General features: G+C 30.4%; 2 protein-coding genes across 14 annotated transcripts in view; one reads left to right on the top strand and one right to left on the bottom strand.

Annotated features, from left to right (window-relative positions):
• Positions 1-6,452, top strand: LOC124953172 (suppressor of hairless protein). 6 transcript variants are annotated; one of them, XM_047504154.1, is made up of 3 exons: positions 1-1,019; positions 1,813-1,944; positions 2,585-6,452. In XM_047504154.1, the coding sequence occupies exon 3, from the start codon at positions 2,686-2,688 to the stop codon at positions 4,204-4,206; it is 1,521 nt and encodes a 506-aa protein (XP_047360110.1). In that variant the 5' UTR covers positions 1-1,019; positions 1,813-1,944; positions 2,585-2,685; the 3' UTR covers positions 4,207-6,452. The 6 variants fall into 6 exon arrangements, with proteins under 6 accessions (XP_047360110.1, XP_047360112.1, XP_047360109.1 ...); XM_047504156.1 differs by having other exon boundaries at positions 1-947; XM_047504153.1 differs by lacking the exon at positions 1,813-1,944 and having other exon boundaries at positions 2,569-6,452.
• LOC124953170 (myosin-VIIa) overlaps positions 6,367-18,917 on the bottom strand; it is a 16,255-nt gene continuing 3,704 nt past the window's right edge. For 4 of the 8 annotated variants that reach the window (XM_047504142.1, XM_047504143.1, XM_047504145.1 and 1 more), the window contains 27 exons: positions 18,730-18,776; positions 16,127-16,240; positions 15,902-16,048; positions 15,568-15,752; positions 15,316-15,437; positions 14,982-15,238; positions 14,683-14,848; positions 14,456-14,586; positions 13,975-14,370; positions 13,524-13,904; positions 13,266-13,421; positions 12,576-13,169; positions 12,295-12,504; positions 12,018-12,215; positions 11,727-11,903; positions 10,613-11,653; positions 10,300-10,544; positions 9,872-10,232; positions 9,654-9,772; positions 9,170-9,566; positions 8,893-9,075; positions 8,620-8,821; positions 8,287-8,415; positions 8,112-8,208; positions 7,903-8,000; positions 7,639-7,808; positions 6,367-7,549 (listed from right to left, as the gene is read on the bottom strand). In XM_047504142.1, the coding sequence (XP_047360098.1) occupies positions 7,343-7,549; positions 7,639-7,808; positions 7,903-8,000; positions 8,112-8,208; positions 8,287-8,415; positions 8,620-8,821; positions 8,893-9,075; positions 9,170-9,566; positions 9,654-9,772; positions 9,872-10,232; positions 10,300-10,544; positions 10,613-11,653; positions 11,727-11,903; positions 12,018-12,215; positions 12,295-12,504; positions 12,576-13,169; positions 13,266-13,421; positions 13,524-13,904; positions 13,975-14,370; positions 14,456-14,586; positions 14,683-14,848; positions 14,982-15,238; positions 15,316-15,437; positions 15,568-15,752; positions 15,902-16,048; positions 16,127-16,240; positions 18,730-18,747 (6,501 nt within the window). In that variant the 5' untranslated portion in view covers positions 18,748-18,776 and the 3' untranslated portion in view covers positions 6,367-7,342. Of the gene's footprint in view, positions 7,550-7,638; positions 7,809-7,902; positions 8,001-8,111; positions 8,209-8,286; positions 8,416-8,619; positions 8,822-8,892; positions 9,076-9,169; positions 9,567-9,653; positions 9,773-9,871; positions 10,233-10,299; positions 10,545-10,612; positions 11,654-11,726; positions 11,904-12,017; positions 12,216-12,294; positions 12,505-12,575; positions 13,170-13,265; positions 13,422-13,523; positions 13,905-13,974; positions 14,371-14,455; positions 14,587-14,682; positions 14,849-14,981; positions 15,239-15,315; positions 15,438-15,567; positions 15,753-15,901; positions 16,049-16,126; positions 16,241-16,354; positions 16,498-18,729; positions 18,777-18,917 lie in introns of those variants that run through there. The other 4 variants (XM_047504146.1, XM_047504147.1, XR_007102137.1 and 1 more) reach the window with 4 other exon arrangements.

Here is an 18,917-nt window from a genome sequence, read left to right on the forward strand (position 1 = left end):
AACTACGGCCCAGTGGTGTAACTCCGTTGTTCTGAATTATTGCGATATTTTTTTAACTGCTAAAAATTCGTTTGGAAGAAAATTCTAGTTTGTATGAAAATGAGCGTTTCAATTTATAAATTTAAAAACATAAAAAAAATTGAATTTTATGATGAAAAGTATTCTTTCGGTCTTAAAATCAGTATGATTTAAAGCGCGGAAAGAAAACGATACTTCTTAAATTTTTGCCTAAAATAAAATCAATATGTGATATTTTATATCATAATGAATTATGATTGAATTCACGACATTCAGATATTTGAAAGTGCAATTTTTGATGAAAACAAGCGCCTCTTTTCAAAGCACCTACTGTTGTCAGTTTGGAATACGGCCCTGCTGCAGCCACTTACGCGGCGGTAATAACTCTACGTTGTCGCGCCGAACTTAGTTACTCGACGAGTGTCGGCAGAAGTGAGTGTTTCACGCGTTCCAAATAGCTATACGCGCTTTTTCATTTTCTCACCAAAGATTTTGAGTTTGTCAAAAAAACAAGGAATACATATTTTTCATGTAGTTTTACACGCGTAGAAATATTATCCGTACATTTGCGGATTATATATATATATTTTTTTTACTTTTGATTTTTTCTTTATATATATTTTCCCTACAAACCAGAAAAAACATTGTATCAGGTGATAACATCATACTTTGAAAAGACATTTAAAGAGTCGCGCGCGCCCTACCAATGTGTATTTCGTTTACTTTGGTTGGTAGGACTGTTCGGAAAATTCGGAAAGTGAACAGGTGTTTTTTGAATGGATTAGCAAGAGAGAGAGTGGGCAAAAAGGATGCGTAAGGATTCGGTGAATGGTGAATGATCGGTGAATTAAAGGAAATTTACAAATGATCAAGACCTTGAAAAATGCCCATGAATATGGATTTAGATTCGGGTTACTGATCAAAATGAGGTGAGTCCTAGGAACGTAACCTCAGTCGTATATGAGCGGTGTGTACCTGTAACCTCGCAAAGCGAAAAGGAGGTAAATAAACAAATATGATATTTTCACACATAACAATTTAAAATCCATGTAAGTTGTAGATAAATACAGAATGAGTAGAACATTTCCTATTTAAAAGAATATCATGCGCAAAGATTTTCATTTGTTACTATTCAAGTTTTACTTTGATACAGAGCCGCTCATCAGTATTTGTTTTTATAACGCGCTTATATTTAAAAATTTGACGAGAATCAATGATGTTAAATTTTTACGCGGTTTTCTACTTTCTGTTACTGTGTTAATTATCTGTGTTCGTAATATTTCGATGAATTGCGAATTTAATTGAATGATTTTCTTTCGAAAATTGATATAGTAACAAGAATAGAAAATTTTCTCAATATGAAAGATACATCATACGTTTTAATTTTTAAATCTCTATTCAATATATTTATGATAGAATTAATTATGCTTTGTAATTTCTGTTTTAAGACACGAAAATGATTGCATTGTAAAATGCAATTTTTTAATATATGTACATCTCATTAAATACTTTATTCGTTTCAATTTATACTACATACATAATTCGTTTTACTATATAAATTATGCAACAGAAAACTCGAAGATATCATATAAAAGTCAGTAAGAGTTTTTGCAAGTAATGCCATCCGTAGATATACATTGCCTTCACTTATATATACATTGAGATTAATAAAATATCATAATGTATTAGATTTGTTTTTATAGAAAGGAAAACAAATTTTTATTTATGATACAGAAATTATGAATAAATTTTAATATAACAATATGTATCTATTAATTTTTTTATTTCTTTTAGTAATTTACAAATATCGCTAATTAAAATATATTTAATGGATATAAATATGAAATATAATAGCACAAGTATGATGACCAGAAAGACATTAATTCATAAAAGAAAAATGAGCTCAGCTCGGTTCCCATGGCATGTGTACGTTTACTTCTTCCTGTATTAAGGCAGACAGTTCTCAGCTGCTAGTTTGCAAAAAAAATATTGTAGGTTAATTACGGCTCGTGCTATAAGAAAACAACAATATTTCTCACGCTAAAGCTTTAAAAGAACATACAATCTTGAATTTCATTACAAGGATATAATCACGCAATTCTATATCCTATTATAAAGATAATGTCGTGTTATTATAATTTTACTTGTTATTTTATCATAATAAGATTTTTATGTAAGCTTATAAAAATATTTAAATAATTTATTAAGATTTATGGTATTCATTTTGATAGTACAAAAATATATTTTGCTTCACTTAAAATTTTGCATTATATTATTATACATAATCGTAAACATTTATTGCAATATACTTATGAAAGTTGCAGCCTTCTTCATTTTGTCATTTATTATGTTAAATAATATGAATCTATCTTAATATATTAAAAAGAAGAACTATATAGTGCCTGCATTTTAAGTATTATAGTGAATTACATTGATTATTGGATTCTAAATCAAGTCTATTTAAAAAAATGTATATATCAATCTATAATTTTACAAAATATAGCATCTCTTATAAAATCTTTAGATTAACAAATTTTATAATTAGTGAAGTTTTTGTTGTTCACAGATAAGATCTTGGAAGAATAAAATATGCAAAGGAAATAAGGATATAATTAGCCACAACGGCAAAATATTGCATAATCTTGAAGGTAGAATTAAAATTTAAATATGCCACACCAATTTGGATTGCCCACAATGGCTCATGGCATGCAGTCTCCTCCATCACCGACTTCAGTCATGTCGGTATATCCTCGCTATGGCTCAGGCATGTATAGATCTGATCATCAAGACCAGAGACTTACTCGTGAAGCAATGGAACGTTACCTACGTGATCGAAGTGACATGGTGATTGTAATTCTGCATGCTAAGGTAGCACAAAAATCATATGGTAATGAAAAGCGATTTTTCTGTCCTCCACCGTGCATTTATTTATTTGGTGATGGTTGGAGAATGCGACAAGAACAGATGCTTCGTGAAGGTGAAAGTGAACAATCAGCTCAACTTTGTGCTTTCATTGGAATTGGCAATTCTGATCAAGATATGCAACAACTTGATCTCAATAATGGAAAACAATATTGTGCAGCAAAAACATTATATATTTCAGATTCTGACAAAAGAAAACATTTTATGCTCTCTGTAAAAATGTTTTATGGAAGTGGACATGATATTGGTGTATTTCACAGTAAAAGAATAAAAGTAATTTCCAAACCTTCCAAGAAAAAACAATCTTTAAAAAACGCAGATTTATGTATTGCAAGTGGTACAAGAGTAGCACTTTTTAATCGCTTAAGATCACAGACTGTAAGCACACGTTATCTCCATGTAGAAAATGGTAACTTTCATGCAAGTTCCACACAGTGGGGTGCATTTACCATTCACTTATTAGATGATAATGAAAGTGAGTCTGAAGAATTTCAAGTGCGCGACGGATATGTTCATTATGGTAGTACAGTGAAGTTAGTATGTTCAGTCACGGGAATGGCATTACCACGGTTAGTAATCCGCAAGGTTGATAAGCAAATGGCCAGTCTTGAAGCAGATGATCCGGTATCACAGCTTCATAAATGCGCCTTCTATATGAAAGATACGGATCACATGTATCTTTGTCTTTCTCAAGAACGTATTATACAATTCCAAGCAACGCCATGTCCTAAAGAAGCAAATAAAGAAATGATAAATGATGGTGCTTGCTGGACGATAATTAGTACAGATAAAGCAGAATATCAGTTTTTCGAAGGCATGGGACCAGTAAGATCGCCTGTAACACCTGTACCACTTGTCCATAGTCTTCACTTAAATGGTGGTGGAGATGTTGCCATGCTCGAATTAACTGGTGACAATTTTACTCCTAATCTTCAAGTATGGTTTGGAGATGTTGAGGCAGAGACAATGTATAGATGTCAAGAAAGTATGTTATGTGTTGTACCTGATATATCACTCTTTAGAGGAGAATGGTTGTGGGTACGGCAGCCAACACAAGTTCCAGTTTCTTTAGTGCGAAATGATGGAATTATTTATGCAACTGGTTTAACATTTACTTATACTCCTGAACCTGGTCCACGCCCACATTGTCCACCTGCAGATGAAATAATGAGAGCTCCACGTGCCATGCACAATCAAGCTAGTATGTCGTCAGCAATAGCTGATGTACCATGGAATACACATCAACCCCCGCAATCAGGCCTCTGATGTTCTCTAGATAATTATAATATGAACCAAAGTCTAAAACATAGTGATACAAATGATGTTCCATTTGCATCTGTTGACAATATTGAGGGTACTAGTGGTAGTATCTACATCATGAAGATGTTATCGGTGGAAGTCAATAGCGCTGCACGAAATTTAGACAGTATAAAAACGTAACATTTAGCTCATCTTGTAAAAGGTGCGCAAAATATGTACAATACCGTGCATTATTTACATATTAATATATGGACTATAAGTTGTTGATAAAAATTTACAGAGATAATAATTTATAGCAATCTTAGATATAAGAATTTACATGATAAAGATGTGAATATTTAGTGAATTATACAATAAAAAGACAGGTTAACGGGTTTTAAGTGAATGATGCTCATAGATATATTACTCAAATATAACAACATAATTGTATAACATATATGAGAACAACAATTTTAAAATGCATATTTATAAAGGTATGCAATGTAACTTCTATAATTGCATATCAATAGGGAAGGAATGGTTGTGCATTTAACAGTGATACAGTCACTTTTAAAAAATCTTTATAACTACTGTTATTGAAAGAATATAGTTACACATAAATATTTTACCTGCAGGATAAGATATAATGCAATGTGCAATGTGTCTAGAAATGAGCATAAATAAATATTTTGCACATTTATAGATTCATACAAGAACGAAATCACAAAGAAATCTTATTATTTATTAAAACGTCCATTAATTATTGAAGCTTGAACGAATGTACATGGGTTTGTGTGTAAATCGATATTAATTCAAGATTAGATATTATCTTGTCAATAGAAATTATATATTCTTTTTCTGTATTAAAATGACACCTAAACAATTTTGTTATTTGACATATTGATTTATTTTAATGATTATACGCTTTTAATTAGTATATATATTGTAAAAATTTATATTGCTTGAATCTAAATGTTTGTATGAATTGAACGTGACTCCAAATTTATGTTGAACATACATGTAAATATATATATACGTACATACATATATACATACATACATACAACATACACACACACACACACACAAATCGATTTTGTTTCAATTTTGGTAACATATTTCTTGCACTTACTAATTTTACTGATTTTCTGCAATATATACAGTATTTTCATATGTTCTTTATTATATACTGCAGGCAAAAAAATAACTTTTTACAGGAACATGGCTTGTATAATCAACAAAAAACATAATCACCACTACCATTGATTATAATTAGGAATTTCTCAAATATATATTTAACTTCAATAATATTTTTTCTAAAAAAGAGCAAGCATGAGATTTAAAAGCTTGATTACTTATAAAGATCTATACGTATGAGTTTTTATGTCACTATGTGTTTTAGAATAAATTGACATAATTTACATTATATAATTTTTACTTTATGCTCCAAATGTTTCCTAATCCTAAATACTATGACGAAAATAAATGCAATGTTTTTCTACTATTCTTTAGATCATACAAGTAATTTTAAAATAAGAATAAATTTGTAAATAAAAACAATAGTCAAATAAATAATATATGCATAAAACAAAATTTGATTAATCTCAAAATAGAATTATCTGTACATAATCGGAATTTGTATGATTGCAATGATTACAAAAATGTTTAGTGCATTTTAATAAATAAGTCATATAAAATGTAATTTGGTGTAAAATTAGGTATTTATAATATCTGTAATTACTAACAATTATTGGGATTATTGATGAAAGCACTAATTTATCTTCATATTTGTAAATGTATTATAGCGTTTTATCTTTCATACATGAACTATCTACAAAACGAAAACTTATGTATGATCTTAGAAAATCTTTTCAAATTTAATCGAATTCATAAGATTGTTTAATTGCTACATACAAATGAAAATTCAAAACCTTGTACTTAAGAAAATTACATAAACCTGATAAAGTTAACATTTTAATTTAAGATCTAGTTTAAATAAATCTGGTTCATTAGGTTTGCAGAGTTGTCTTTATTTCTTTTTTTTAAAGTATATTTGAACGTAGTCGTCTCAAGGAGGAAATGAGATAACATCATCTTAAGAATGTCTTCCTGAAAAGATCTATTGTGAAGGGGAAACATGTATGTGTTCCATGGGAACTTACTCACGATTAACACTTGTATCGCATAATTGAAGAATACGATTGTCTTTATTATTCACAATATATAAATGTGGATTAATAGTAATTATATTCTTGAATATCATCGGACGGATACAAGTTTAGATTCTCTCATACTATTTTCTTTTTTTGTTTTATTATAACTTACGAATCAATATTGATAAATAAACACTTTTAAAAATCATTTCGCAATATCTTCATATCCATAACTTACGTACAATAATATTTATTAACTTATTGTCGTTTTCTACGGTTTTATGTACTATTTAAATAATAAGAAAGATATCAGTTATATCGAAACCGAGTAATATATGCTTCAGCACAAAATTCTTTGATTATATATAATATAGAGCAAAGTAATATTTTACAAAATTATATGAAAATCTTATTTGTAAATAAATCATATACAAAGCTTTTAGTTAATTATTTTGTATACACACGAACTTCTATTTCCTTTGTATTATCTGTGTAACAACTGTGCCGCTAATTGTAAATCGAATGGTAAGTATGAAAACAATAAATTTGGCTGTTATATCTATTTATAATGCCACATGAATGTGAAGTGCCTGATATGACGAATTAACTAAAAGTTATTCGCTAGTATTTAAACAATATCTCTATGACCTTGAAAAAATTAATACTGTAATTAAATCACAAGTATAAAATTCAATATTAATTTTTAAAAAATGTGATAAAATAAAAATATATGTGGAACGATAATGGGATGTGTTTTTTCATTATAAAAAAATATCATTTTAACGCTATTATATAGTATAAACAATCATAAACAACAATATTTTGAAATGGTCAAATTAAATTTGCGCTAAATTTACATACATTTTGCTTTACATTTTGAATTTCTTATGAAAAGTACCTATTTTTCTTATTTAATCTCTCTAACATTATCTTCTATTACTTATATTTAAAAAATAGAAAAATGTACGGATTATTTTTTAATTCGCTTTGGAGAACACGTAGCCATAAATCTATTTTATTCGTATTGTACGTTGCTTATTCATATTTGTGAGCATTAATGAAATATATGACGTTAACAGATCATCCATTTTATAACCAAGTGAAGTTTCACATAAAAGTTTAGAACCTCGTACTAAGTTCCCTATTGTCATATGAAAATAGGTATTACCAGATGACCAATTTGAGATTCTAGTAAAAGGATGTGTTATTAATATATCCTACAAAAAATTATGATGGTAATTAGAACCAAATTATGTTTATGTATATTATATTAGATTTGTAATATGAAAAATCTATGTTAAATCACCTTTGTTTGAGGATGTATAACGCTTACTCCATGTTTATTAATTGCAATTAAAAGTAATTCTGGATAATTTGGTTCTGTACTTTGCTTAACTTCAAAAAATGCAGATCCAAATGTTGGCCATCGATAAACTATTTTCAAAAATGTTATCTTTGCATCCTCTGGGCTCATTCCTATGTAAAAAATAATCATATTTAATAATAATAAAGAAATATTCAAAGAAGCAAATTATACGTTGATGTTATTGCAAAAGTCGTTAGGACTTACCAGCATCTTGATTATACGCAGCTATTATAGATCTTTTCCAGTCATTCGAATTTTGTATCTTTACTAAATCGCTTGGTATAAGTTCTCTCAACATTTGGCTATTTAAAATAAGTAATAACATTTATATTTTCTAACAACAATTATTCGTTCGTACAAAATACTTTTAATAATATGAACAATTTGTACGTATCAGTTTCATAAAAACTTACGGAATCGCTTGAAGTTCTTGCTTACTTTCTCCAAAACGTACTCTATATACCAATGCTGCTAATCTTGAAGCTTCTTCTTTAGTACACTTATGGTACCCTAAAAATTTTTAAATGTAAAAGTTCTAGAGGTAGAACAATCCATAATACTTATAAAATCGGTAATTTTAAGATGTACCTCTCAGTAACTTTGGAAGTTCTTGATGAAAATGAAATATAAGATCCGCATTTCTGTCTTTTCCAGGAACTGTATTTGTCCATAACTTTTTCATAAAAAATACTTGATACGTAAACTGAGGAGAAATACCTACAATATATATATATATATATATATATATATATATATATATATATATTTATTTATTTATTTATTTATTTATATATATATATATATATATATATATATATATATATATATATATATACACACATATATATAACTATATACACATATATATAACTATAAATTCAATTTAATAACTATTTTAATCAGAAACAATCTGCTACCTACCATCCCGTGATGGTCTAGCTTTTTTAATCCAATCTGTTAGATGTCGCACAAAATCAAAAAAGAAATCACCTTCCGGTACTGAAATGACCTTATCTGCAATTTTTACAAATAAACTAAAACCTTCTGCCGAACGTAAATTAAGCCTTTGTGCAATATTCTGACAAAAATCCTTTGCTCTTGTAGATGAGTCAACCTCAAACGCCTATATATAAGAGAAAATATTATTTTACAAATATCATAGTAACTATATATGTATATATTAAATATCCTTACTTCATCAGTATCATCTGGGAAGTAGACTTTATGAAATATTTGTGTTGTTTTATGTTGAATAGCTTCTACTTCTACTTGATGTGGAGCATATTTTCGTTGCCCGTTACGTAAAGTCTTTTGAAGCCTTTGTAACGAATCTTGAGATATGGGATGTCGCCTCGTGCGTAAAAATAATGTTAATTCCTTTAATTAATAATACATAGATATGAATGAAATGCAAAGAATTAAAAAAAAAAATTAATATTTATACAAATATAAGATCACATTAAAATCATACTTTAAGAAGACTTTGACTACAAGTAAAAAGTCCAGTAGCAAGCCACATTAACTCCCATCCTCGTTCTTCGCTCAATCTATTACAGTTATCCGTTAATTGCTTCATTATTTGACAATAAATCTCGTCTCTTAAAATTTCATTCTTTAAAGGACCGTCAAAAATAACATCGGTGTATTCGTTGCCAATTCGAGATCTTTTCGTTGGTAAATCACCCATATATTTCAAAACAGCATTGAAGGCAAAACATGCTTCTTCCGCAAGTTCTTCCTTAGATATTAATTTTTTCAAAAGTGGTTGCTTTATCGGTTCTCTCGAGTGATGCCATAATTCATCTGTATGACCTCTTCTCGCTGTTGTTAGAGTTAAAGCTTTCGACATTGTCCTTTTTGGCGGAGTTCTAAAACAAATGGATGATATTTAGATTTAGAATGATAATATTTTTATTTTGAATCTGATATTCATTTTTGCAGCAAAATATATCTACCGAAAATGATCAATGGCATATTCCATAAGAGTATGAGGTTTATCTCGAGATTCAACTCCATTTATTTGTTGAGGATATAACCTACGGCCATTTTCAGTACTTTCCACGCTGAATAATGCCTATGTAAGATGAAATATTTTAATATTTAAAGCATTGCATAAATAATATCTCTGTTATATATATATATACATATATACAGACAAATTAATGATATTTACCAATATATCATTTGGGGGCTTTGTAAGAGATGGTAGAACATAAACTGTCTCTACAGGAAAATCACCTTTCTCACCAGTCCTTTCACAAGTTCCAACACACCAAGCAGAGCTAAGAACACTTTCGCCAGTATTATCGTCTTCCAAGATAATAAGATCTCCTTTTTGGAAATTTAAGAAAGACGATCCTTCGCCAGGTGCTTTGTAATCTTGTACTGCTATAACATGTTTACTACGTTTTTTCAAACCTTCTAAAAAGTATACAACCAAATCACGAATATCTTCTGCGTTAGGGCTCTGGAATGTAAACTCTTCTCCTCGCACCGTCGACAAACTGAATGTCTGTGTAAACATCTTGTTCGTTCTAAAAACAGTTTAGTAAATAGTTTCTGTTATTCTAAAAAAATTATTAAAGACAGCATCATACATACTTTTGACTAGACACGGTGGTAATTTCAGGGAAGGACAATTCCAAAAGCACTTGTTCCTGATCATCAACAACGTAAACTCCAGTCCAGTTGACAGCTATAATAACGTCATTCTTAGGCAAATTTGGACCAGAATTTCTATAAGCTTCATAGAAGCGAGAAAAAAGTAAAGGCCACTTAAATTTTGCATAGCCTACTATATCCTCTTTAACACGTAAAACAGGTACCTTTTCTTTTAAATAGTAACTCTGCAAATATTAAAAGAATTGTAATTCTTAACCAACATGATAATTTTAATTTAATACTTATATTTTACCTTTTTATATGCTTGTAGAACAAGATGTCCCCATCTATCAATGGCCTTATCGACACCAGCTAAACAATAATCTGGTATATAATTAGGTAGTAAGGTATATAATCTGTCTATATTCATATCTGTATGATACTCTATATAGTATTGTTGAGCTGCAATCATTGCCAAATCTTCTTCCTTGTCACAGCGATATTCTCCGAATTTCACACCTCTAACTACTTGCTGATATATCAGATTTGTTGCTACTTGATCTTCTGTTGGTTCATGCCATGGTGCAAAGATTTCTTTCCGGAAAAACAATCTCCATGGCGCATTTCGTTCCTGTGCACCCTGTTCCTTAGCATATTGTTCGCACTGAGAAATAGCATCCATAACATGATCACCACCACTACCCAATGATGAAACTTTATCGAATAATGCGATATAAAGAGAGAATCCAAATTGATCCCTTAATGAAATTTTATCTGATAATTGATTGCACAATTCCCTAGCAGTAGTTGCTGAGTCGGCAAGAAGAGTTTTGGTATTTCCATCCATGAATGTAATAGGAAGCATAATTGGTTTTTTGGATTTTGTTGCCTGAAGTTCTAACCAACTTGGAGGCTGATTCCGAGTACCATTATTGAATGTTCTTTTGAGGCGATCTTCACAGTACGGAGCATAGCCTGGTGGCCCTTCTCTTATAAATGCACGAAGATAGTTTACAAATTTTTCAGATGGAGCAAAACAACCAACACAGAGGGACAGTAAAATCCAGCCACGAGCGTGCGATGATTTTGAAAGATTATTGGTTAATTGTTTGCAAATCTGACAATAAATTTCATCTCTTAATTCTGCTCTGAGTATTCCATGACCAATAATAAAATGTAATTTCTCTAGATTTGAAGTTGGTCTTGCTTCCAACCAAGATTGATAGCTATCTGCTGTATATTCGTCTTCTTGTAGTCTCCTTCTAACATCCTCTCCTAATTTATTCTTCCTTTTTAAGGTCAATGATACTAATTTGTGCCTGATAGATCGTGGTTTCTGCTTTAAGAAGGATTCCTATCAAAGAATAATGTTCTTTAGCTTTTGAACAAAATAGACATCTAAAATGAAATGCGTAATCAATACATACTGGATCCATGCCCATCATTTGTGCTTCCTGGAATTCTTTACTTCTAATGAAATTACGTCCAAGAGTAGCGGTTACTTTAGACATAACAGATGTTGTGTCTCTGTCCATTGTATGAAAACGTGGTTCCGGAAGATCACCAGTAAAACGAAGTATAGTAATCCATAAAGCTTGAGCAGCCTATAAAAGATAGCATTATATCTAAGATGAGGTATATATTAAGATCGATAAAAATTTATATTTATCATGAACTAAATATTTTAAAAATAATTTTTTAAATACTGACTTACTAACCAGTTGGTCTCCTTGTGTATGTAGAGATAATAACGGATGTTTCAATGGTTTCCTAGAGTACTGATGTGTAATATTACCCTGAAAGTAAGTAGCTGCAAATTTTTGAAATTTAAATTCGGATAAGTCTTCCTCATCTTCTGAAGCAGTTTGAACCGGACTAATAATTTCTTGCTGATCAGCTTTAGGAGCTGGAAGATCCTGAAAATCCAAGTAATATATGCATTTTTGTATACATAACATAATTTAATAATGATAAAATATTAAATGAATAACTAACATTAAAAACAGATGTTTCCCTGGCTGGTGTCGGTGCTTCGCTACTAGAATCAGGTAAGAAATCAAACATCGCTTCGACTAATTTGCTATCATCAACTGGCTCATCTTGCTTCTTAGCTGCATCATTAATCAAATTTTTCTTGATTTCCATCCTACGTCTATCTTCAAGCTCCATTTCTATTTCTTTTCTTTCCAATTCTTGCATTCGTTCCTACAAGATTATTTACACATTAAAAAATTGTGCAACTAATATTCTAATTAAACTTATGCTTTAATGCGCACCCTATAATTTTGTTCAGCAATTTCTTTAGCTCTTTTATTTCCTTGATCTTTTAGTTCACGTTCCTCTTTCTTCCGTAACCTTAATGCTTCAATATGTAATCTGTATTCATATTTAATTTTCTTATATCTTCTTTCTGCTATCAATCTTCTCACATGAGCTTGAATTTTAACAATGGCCCATAATTTTTTTCGATACATTTTGCGTACCAAATGACCTCTAGCTCGTGCCTGAAGAGCTACTATATGTCCTCGCAAGTGTCTAAATCTATGAGACAGCACTCGTGATCTTATGAGAGCTTGTAATCTCATATAGCCACTCTTCATACGTTTGTAACGCTGTCGTTGAGCGTAGCCTCTCCAATACTTCTGTATTATCATTGCTGCCGCTCGCATACGCATAAATCTTCTTCTGTAAACCCATCCACGTATATTGCGTTGTAATATCAAAATTTTTCGCGTCAAAACACGATCGCGTTCTTGCTCCAAAAATAAATCGTGTGCATCCTTCAAGAATACTTTAGTGTGTCCTAATTGATAATCTGATCTTCCTAGAACTACATGGCAAATTTTTGAAGTAGCAGCTCGACAATCGACCTACCATAAGAACGTTTACTCAATAAAATATATTAATTTGGAAAAGCATATTGTAAATGAAATTCATTGTTAATGAAAATATTTTTGGTAACATACTTTATGCGCAGGAGGTACACCAGGTATAAGGAATCTATATCTTTCAACGAACTCATGAAAGGAATGCCTAATTGGATATCCTGCTCTGCGTATTCTAATTGTTTCCATCATTCCAGAGTATCTTAATTGTCGACAACATAATCCTCTATCAAACATCTAAAATAATGTCAAATGATAAAAATATCTTTTCAATGTTATAGTACATTAATATTCTATATTATTTTTATAATATTTATAATATTTTGTATTGAGACTTACCATAGGTTTTTTATATTCGTTAGGTTTAATACATCTTATAAAGAAAGGCTGACAGCTGCATAACGTCTTCATAAGTGAATCTAATGATTTTTTGAATTGAGTTGACAAAGTCGGCGCTCTTTTTCTGGTTTCGGAACCCATGCCAATGTCCTCGATGAAACACGTTTGCAAAAACTTATTTGAAGATATATGAATGAGTTGTAATAAATCAGCGCTAAATGTATCTCTATTCTTTTCGAGAAAACTTCTAGTGTCATAGAAAACGACACCTGCGAAATGATTCAATCCAAATGAGGTATTGATATCCGATTTTGGTTTTAAGTAATTTCTGTGCGTTCCATGAGTCTTATGAATCTTTGCTAACATCGTTTGATCTGTACCCTGAAATCATGTATAATAATATTATAGCATTAAGTTACAAACATATAACGATATATAGAGAAGTACATACTTTTGGAAACTTTGATTCTTCATCAATAAGTGCCATTATATTTAGTTGCTTAATAGCTATTAAATCTAGAGCATCTTGATTGTCGACGAATTCTATATGTTGCCAATTAATACCTTCGTGATTATATTCCTCCTGTTCCAACTTAAAGATATGTTGTACAAAGAATTGCTGTAGATTTTCATTCGCATAATTAATGCAAAATTGCTCAAAGCTATTGTGATTAAAATTTTCAAAACCAAATATGTCAAGCACACCGATGGCACTACGTGAAGTATTCTTCGGTCTATAGATAGCTTCGTTAATTTTTTTAACGATATGTATAAACAATCGACCATATATTCCTTTAACAAAAGCATCTCTTATATCAACTGATTGTTCCCTTGATAACGTGGAAACCTGATCGCAAATTACATACAATTAATGATATAAAAATATTAATTAACATTCATAATTGAAAGTTCACGGCTACTGTAATACTTACTACAGTCTCGCCGTGAGCAAATATCGTTTTTCGTGTAAGAGCATCTATCAAAGATTGTACTGGAACACCCAACAAATGAGCTACTCTCTGAACGTTTGTCTGTTCTGGTATTTCTGTTGCGTCCAAATTATCTATAAGTTATTTACAAATAAGGAAATAAAACTATTCTAGCAAAACAATGAGGAAAAAATAATACTTTAAGATTTTGTTAAATACTAAATTCATACCTACGACGGTAGCTCTGTATTTTATATTTCCCATATGTAACAAAGCTGCGAGGAGCTTTAAAACCTCCCATATTTCTGAATCAGTAAACAACAATACTTTCATGGCTGATCTTATATCAGCAAATTCAGCAGCATCATCTCTACCCTCGCACGTTATACTGCCTCCCTAAATATTAAAAACAGAATATTATTTAATTAATTTACATTTATAATCGTATGATTTTTTTCGTGAAGTTATAATACTTAGAATCACATTTCCACAAAAAAAAGAAAGAGAAAGAGAATATTTTCTTACTTACTCCCGTTAGATACCTGTACGATGAGGCATCATCAAGTTCTAACTTTTGTTTTTCTTCCTTCGATAATCCAGCCAACATACAATAAAAAACATGATAATTCCTTTCGTCTAAGCTTTGAGACACGATGCGAGATTTTTCCAGAAGGTATTGTTCAATTTTAGCACCTTCTATTATACCATGCTCATTAAAATGGATGTCTATGTATTTACCAAAACGAGAGGAGTTATCGTTTCTCACAGTTTTAGCATTACCGAAAGCTAAAATGAAAATAAAATATTGGTGAAATACGTACTATTTATTTAATTTACCTCTGTATATATTTATTTGACAATACCTTCTAATATTGGATTTGCTTCTAAAATTTGTTGCTCTATCCAAGAGTGCTTACCACTGATCGCCGCTAAATATTGTAAAATTAATTTCGTACTCTCGGTCTTGCCCGCCCCGCTTTCGCCACTATACCAACATCGTAATTTTCAATCAATCCTTATTTTCGATATTAATTATTTACTTTTTATTTATGGCATCAATATACAAAAAAAAGTAAATAATAAGTAAACGAATAAATAAACGTAAAGACCTATACCTAATTACTATACATTGATCTTGACCATATCTGTTCATGTGTGCATAACTGTTATCACCGATAGCAAATATGTGAGGTGGAAGTTCTCCAATTTTACGATCCTTGTACAGCTTTATTTGTTCCGCGGTGTAAATAGGCAGTATCTGGTACGGATTAACGGCGACCAATATAGAGCCTGTGTAAGTCTGTAACAAGTTTTTATTAATTTTGTTTTTTCTTTTTTCTTTTCATTGAATACATCAAAAACCGTAATAAAAAATTAATTAAAAGATTATCCCCGCAGAATATATTGACGTAGTATGAAGAAAGGTATAAAATAATATCAATTACTAACATAAATGAGATTCTCATTATAACGAATTAGTAAATTTCTCAAAATGCCGGCTTCATGGAGGTCTCCTAAACTGATCATATCTTCGACACCTTGCACAGACGTAGCGTGCATGGCCTTTATTCGTCTTTCCGGAGTCAGCCATTGTTCCTGTCAAAAATAAATATCCCTTTACGCCGTGAAATATAAGCGATCTTTTATGTAAATCGAATCAAACTCTAATCTCACCTTGTTATCGTCGTCCTTAACCTGGATTCGTCTACCTTCTGCCGAAATTACACGTGCTCCGATCGCAACGTCAAATTCTCTTCCAGATATTGGTTCGATCCATATATAATCCCCCTAAAAATAAAAAATAATTATTAAAATGTAAGGTGAACATATAATATACAATGAAAAAAAAAAAAATAAATAAATAAAAAATAAATATCCGCCTATTAATTTTTAAATGCATACGTGTACATGACCGTGTCCATCTTTCTATCATACAGCATAAGTATAATCTACGATAGCTAGAATTAATTTTCTTATTCGTAAAGACATTACTATATGGGGAATGATAATGACAAGTGTGCTTATAAGAGGAAAACTAATTACGTTGCGTTGAACGCGGCAACTAACTATGTCTGCTTTTAATTCGAACAATTATGAATTGCGAATTATCATTGTTCTTGCCTTCCTATTAAAAGAAAGTGGATTGTTTTGTGCAAGGTTATCCGATAAAGTGTTTATCGCTACTCGTCGATCTTGCGTTATGAATTACAAAACCTTCGATTCGTTTTTGATATCTTTTTCTCTTATCAAGACATTCCAATGTAATTTCAAACTAATTATTATCCTGAAAGTACACTGCTGGTAAAAGAAAAAGAAAACCACGAAACATCGATAATGAATTTTATCTGATAGGTAAATGCTCTAATTTGATTTTAATAAACTGCTCTATTTCACATAATTTAAGAGCAGTTTAACTTGAATAAAAATATAAAATTTTCGATAATAATCGCACCAGCGGATTTTATTGCTTAGTTAGTAATAAGATACACAGGATGACCATTCTAAACAAAGTCTTAATATAGTAACACCATTCCCATAGATCTATGATCGACTATACCAAACGCTTTCTGGTTGTTCACCTCATCGGAAGAGCTCTTCCGGTCATCGATTTGAAATAATAAAAACCAATTCGATTGGTTCCTTCATTCATTTTATTTTCTTTGCTATCTATAATGGCTCAATTTACTCGCAAAACGTGAGAATTTAATAAACATTTTAAATTGTATTTTTATTATTGCTGTTTAATGTTCGTTTATATTTATAAAGAAATCAGTTTACGAACATTTGTGAACAAACTATGAAGAGACCATTTTTCTTACATTTTCGATGATATTTGTTTATTTTCGAAATAGAAAAATTGTTTATTTTAGTGAAATAATAACAAAAATAATAAGGAAATTATTCATAAGTTAACTGTCAGAGTCAATACAATAAATAAGACATTTTTCTCTTAAAAATCTCCAATGATCGAAAAAGAGAATTGTCTCAGTTTTTAATTCTTGCTTTTTACACATCTTCAGTGATTTATTTAAAATAAATAGAGAAAAACCGTAAAATATAAATTCGAAGGTACGAATCAAAAGCACGTCCAGCAGACGATTCTCGTACCGTTATACGACAGCTAGATCGTTCGTGCGAAATACCAAGGTGTTGTACAGGGCATTCGCGCGGTAGTAAAGGACCGTTAACTATGCCTAATTAACCGATCGCGCATCTCAACGTTTTTTATTTTCCAGAAAGAAGAATTCGAAACGGCTGCATAGATAGAAATTTTGTCCTTTACTTTAAAGCTCCTATCGAAAATGTAATTCTCTATTAGCGACAAAAAAAGATTTTTTGAACACTACTTTAAAGTATTGAATAACTGCCGAATGAATTGATTCAAATTTTGTGGTGCTTCAACTATTCCTTTGTCCCCTCTTAAACTTCGAAATCATTAATTACAAAAAATTATTATAAGTATGTACAAAAAATGTATTTGCAATATCATATTTTAATTTGATTTCTTCTGTTTTATTTATCGAGAAATCGATATTACACATTATATATAATAAGATATATAAATTTATATGTACACATTTATCTTACAGATAATTAGTATATATGCTTCTAGAGATGAAAAAGGGTAAAAGATAAAAAAGGACACGACGAATGTAACCTTTCATTCGATTGTAAGGACCTTCTTATATTCCATAGAAATTCTACTCCGATATAATCGCGGACGAAGACGACATACATAATCACTGATAAAACTAATCAATCGAGACGATTTATACTGTAACATGATGATATTATTATTATTGATCGATGAGACAGAAAATAACTTTTGATTTAAAATAAATCTAAAATAAATGTATATATATGTATCAATCGATTGCCAAAGATGACATAAAAGAATCGACTTTTGAACTAGACAAAAAAAAATAGAGAAATAAAAAAAGAATGATATTCACGGGAATATCATAAAATCTTAAGACATTCTCACTCGTGACAGAGCCCTACTAACCGTCTTGAAGGAGAAAGACGATGAAAGCGGTAAAAAGTAACGCATCAGCGAGAAAACGCTCTCGCGGCGAATCACGAGTCAGAATCGATAAAATCGATCGAGCTGAACTACACCTGTAATAGATATTATTTTCTATAACAAATGTCAAAACAAAATCTTAAATATCCCTTAAAAATTCGATCCTTTATAATAATGATTTTATTCCGATGATTTATAATTAGAAATAATTAAGTTAAATAATAAAAGAAAAAGAAAAAAAAGAACATCTTACCCGCGTGACGATGACCATCTCTTAAGTCGTGGTTGTCGGCACTCCACCTAAAGCAAGAAAATGTTTTCATCTTTTCATCGTTTTTTTTTTTTTTTTTTTTTTTTAATACTCATATATTCAATAACAACATCGCATAAACCACGGACTAAGAACATCGGAAGCATAAATACAGGTTATGCGATAAACTA

This window comes from Vespa velutina, chromosome 11 (assembly GCF_912470025.1).
Source record: "Vespa velutina chromosome 11, iVesVel2.1, whole genome shotgun sequence".
Lineage (NCBI taxonomy): Eukaryota > Metazoa > Arthropoda > Insecta > Hymenoptera > Vespidae > Vespa > Vespa velutina.

Bases quoted from the DNA above. Each gene is read 5' to 3' on its own strand.
- LOC124953172 (XM_047504154.1), top strand. From the start codon at position 2,686: ATGCCACACCAATTTGGATTGCCCACAATGGCTCATGGCATGCAGTCT.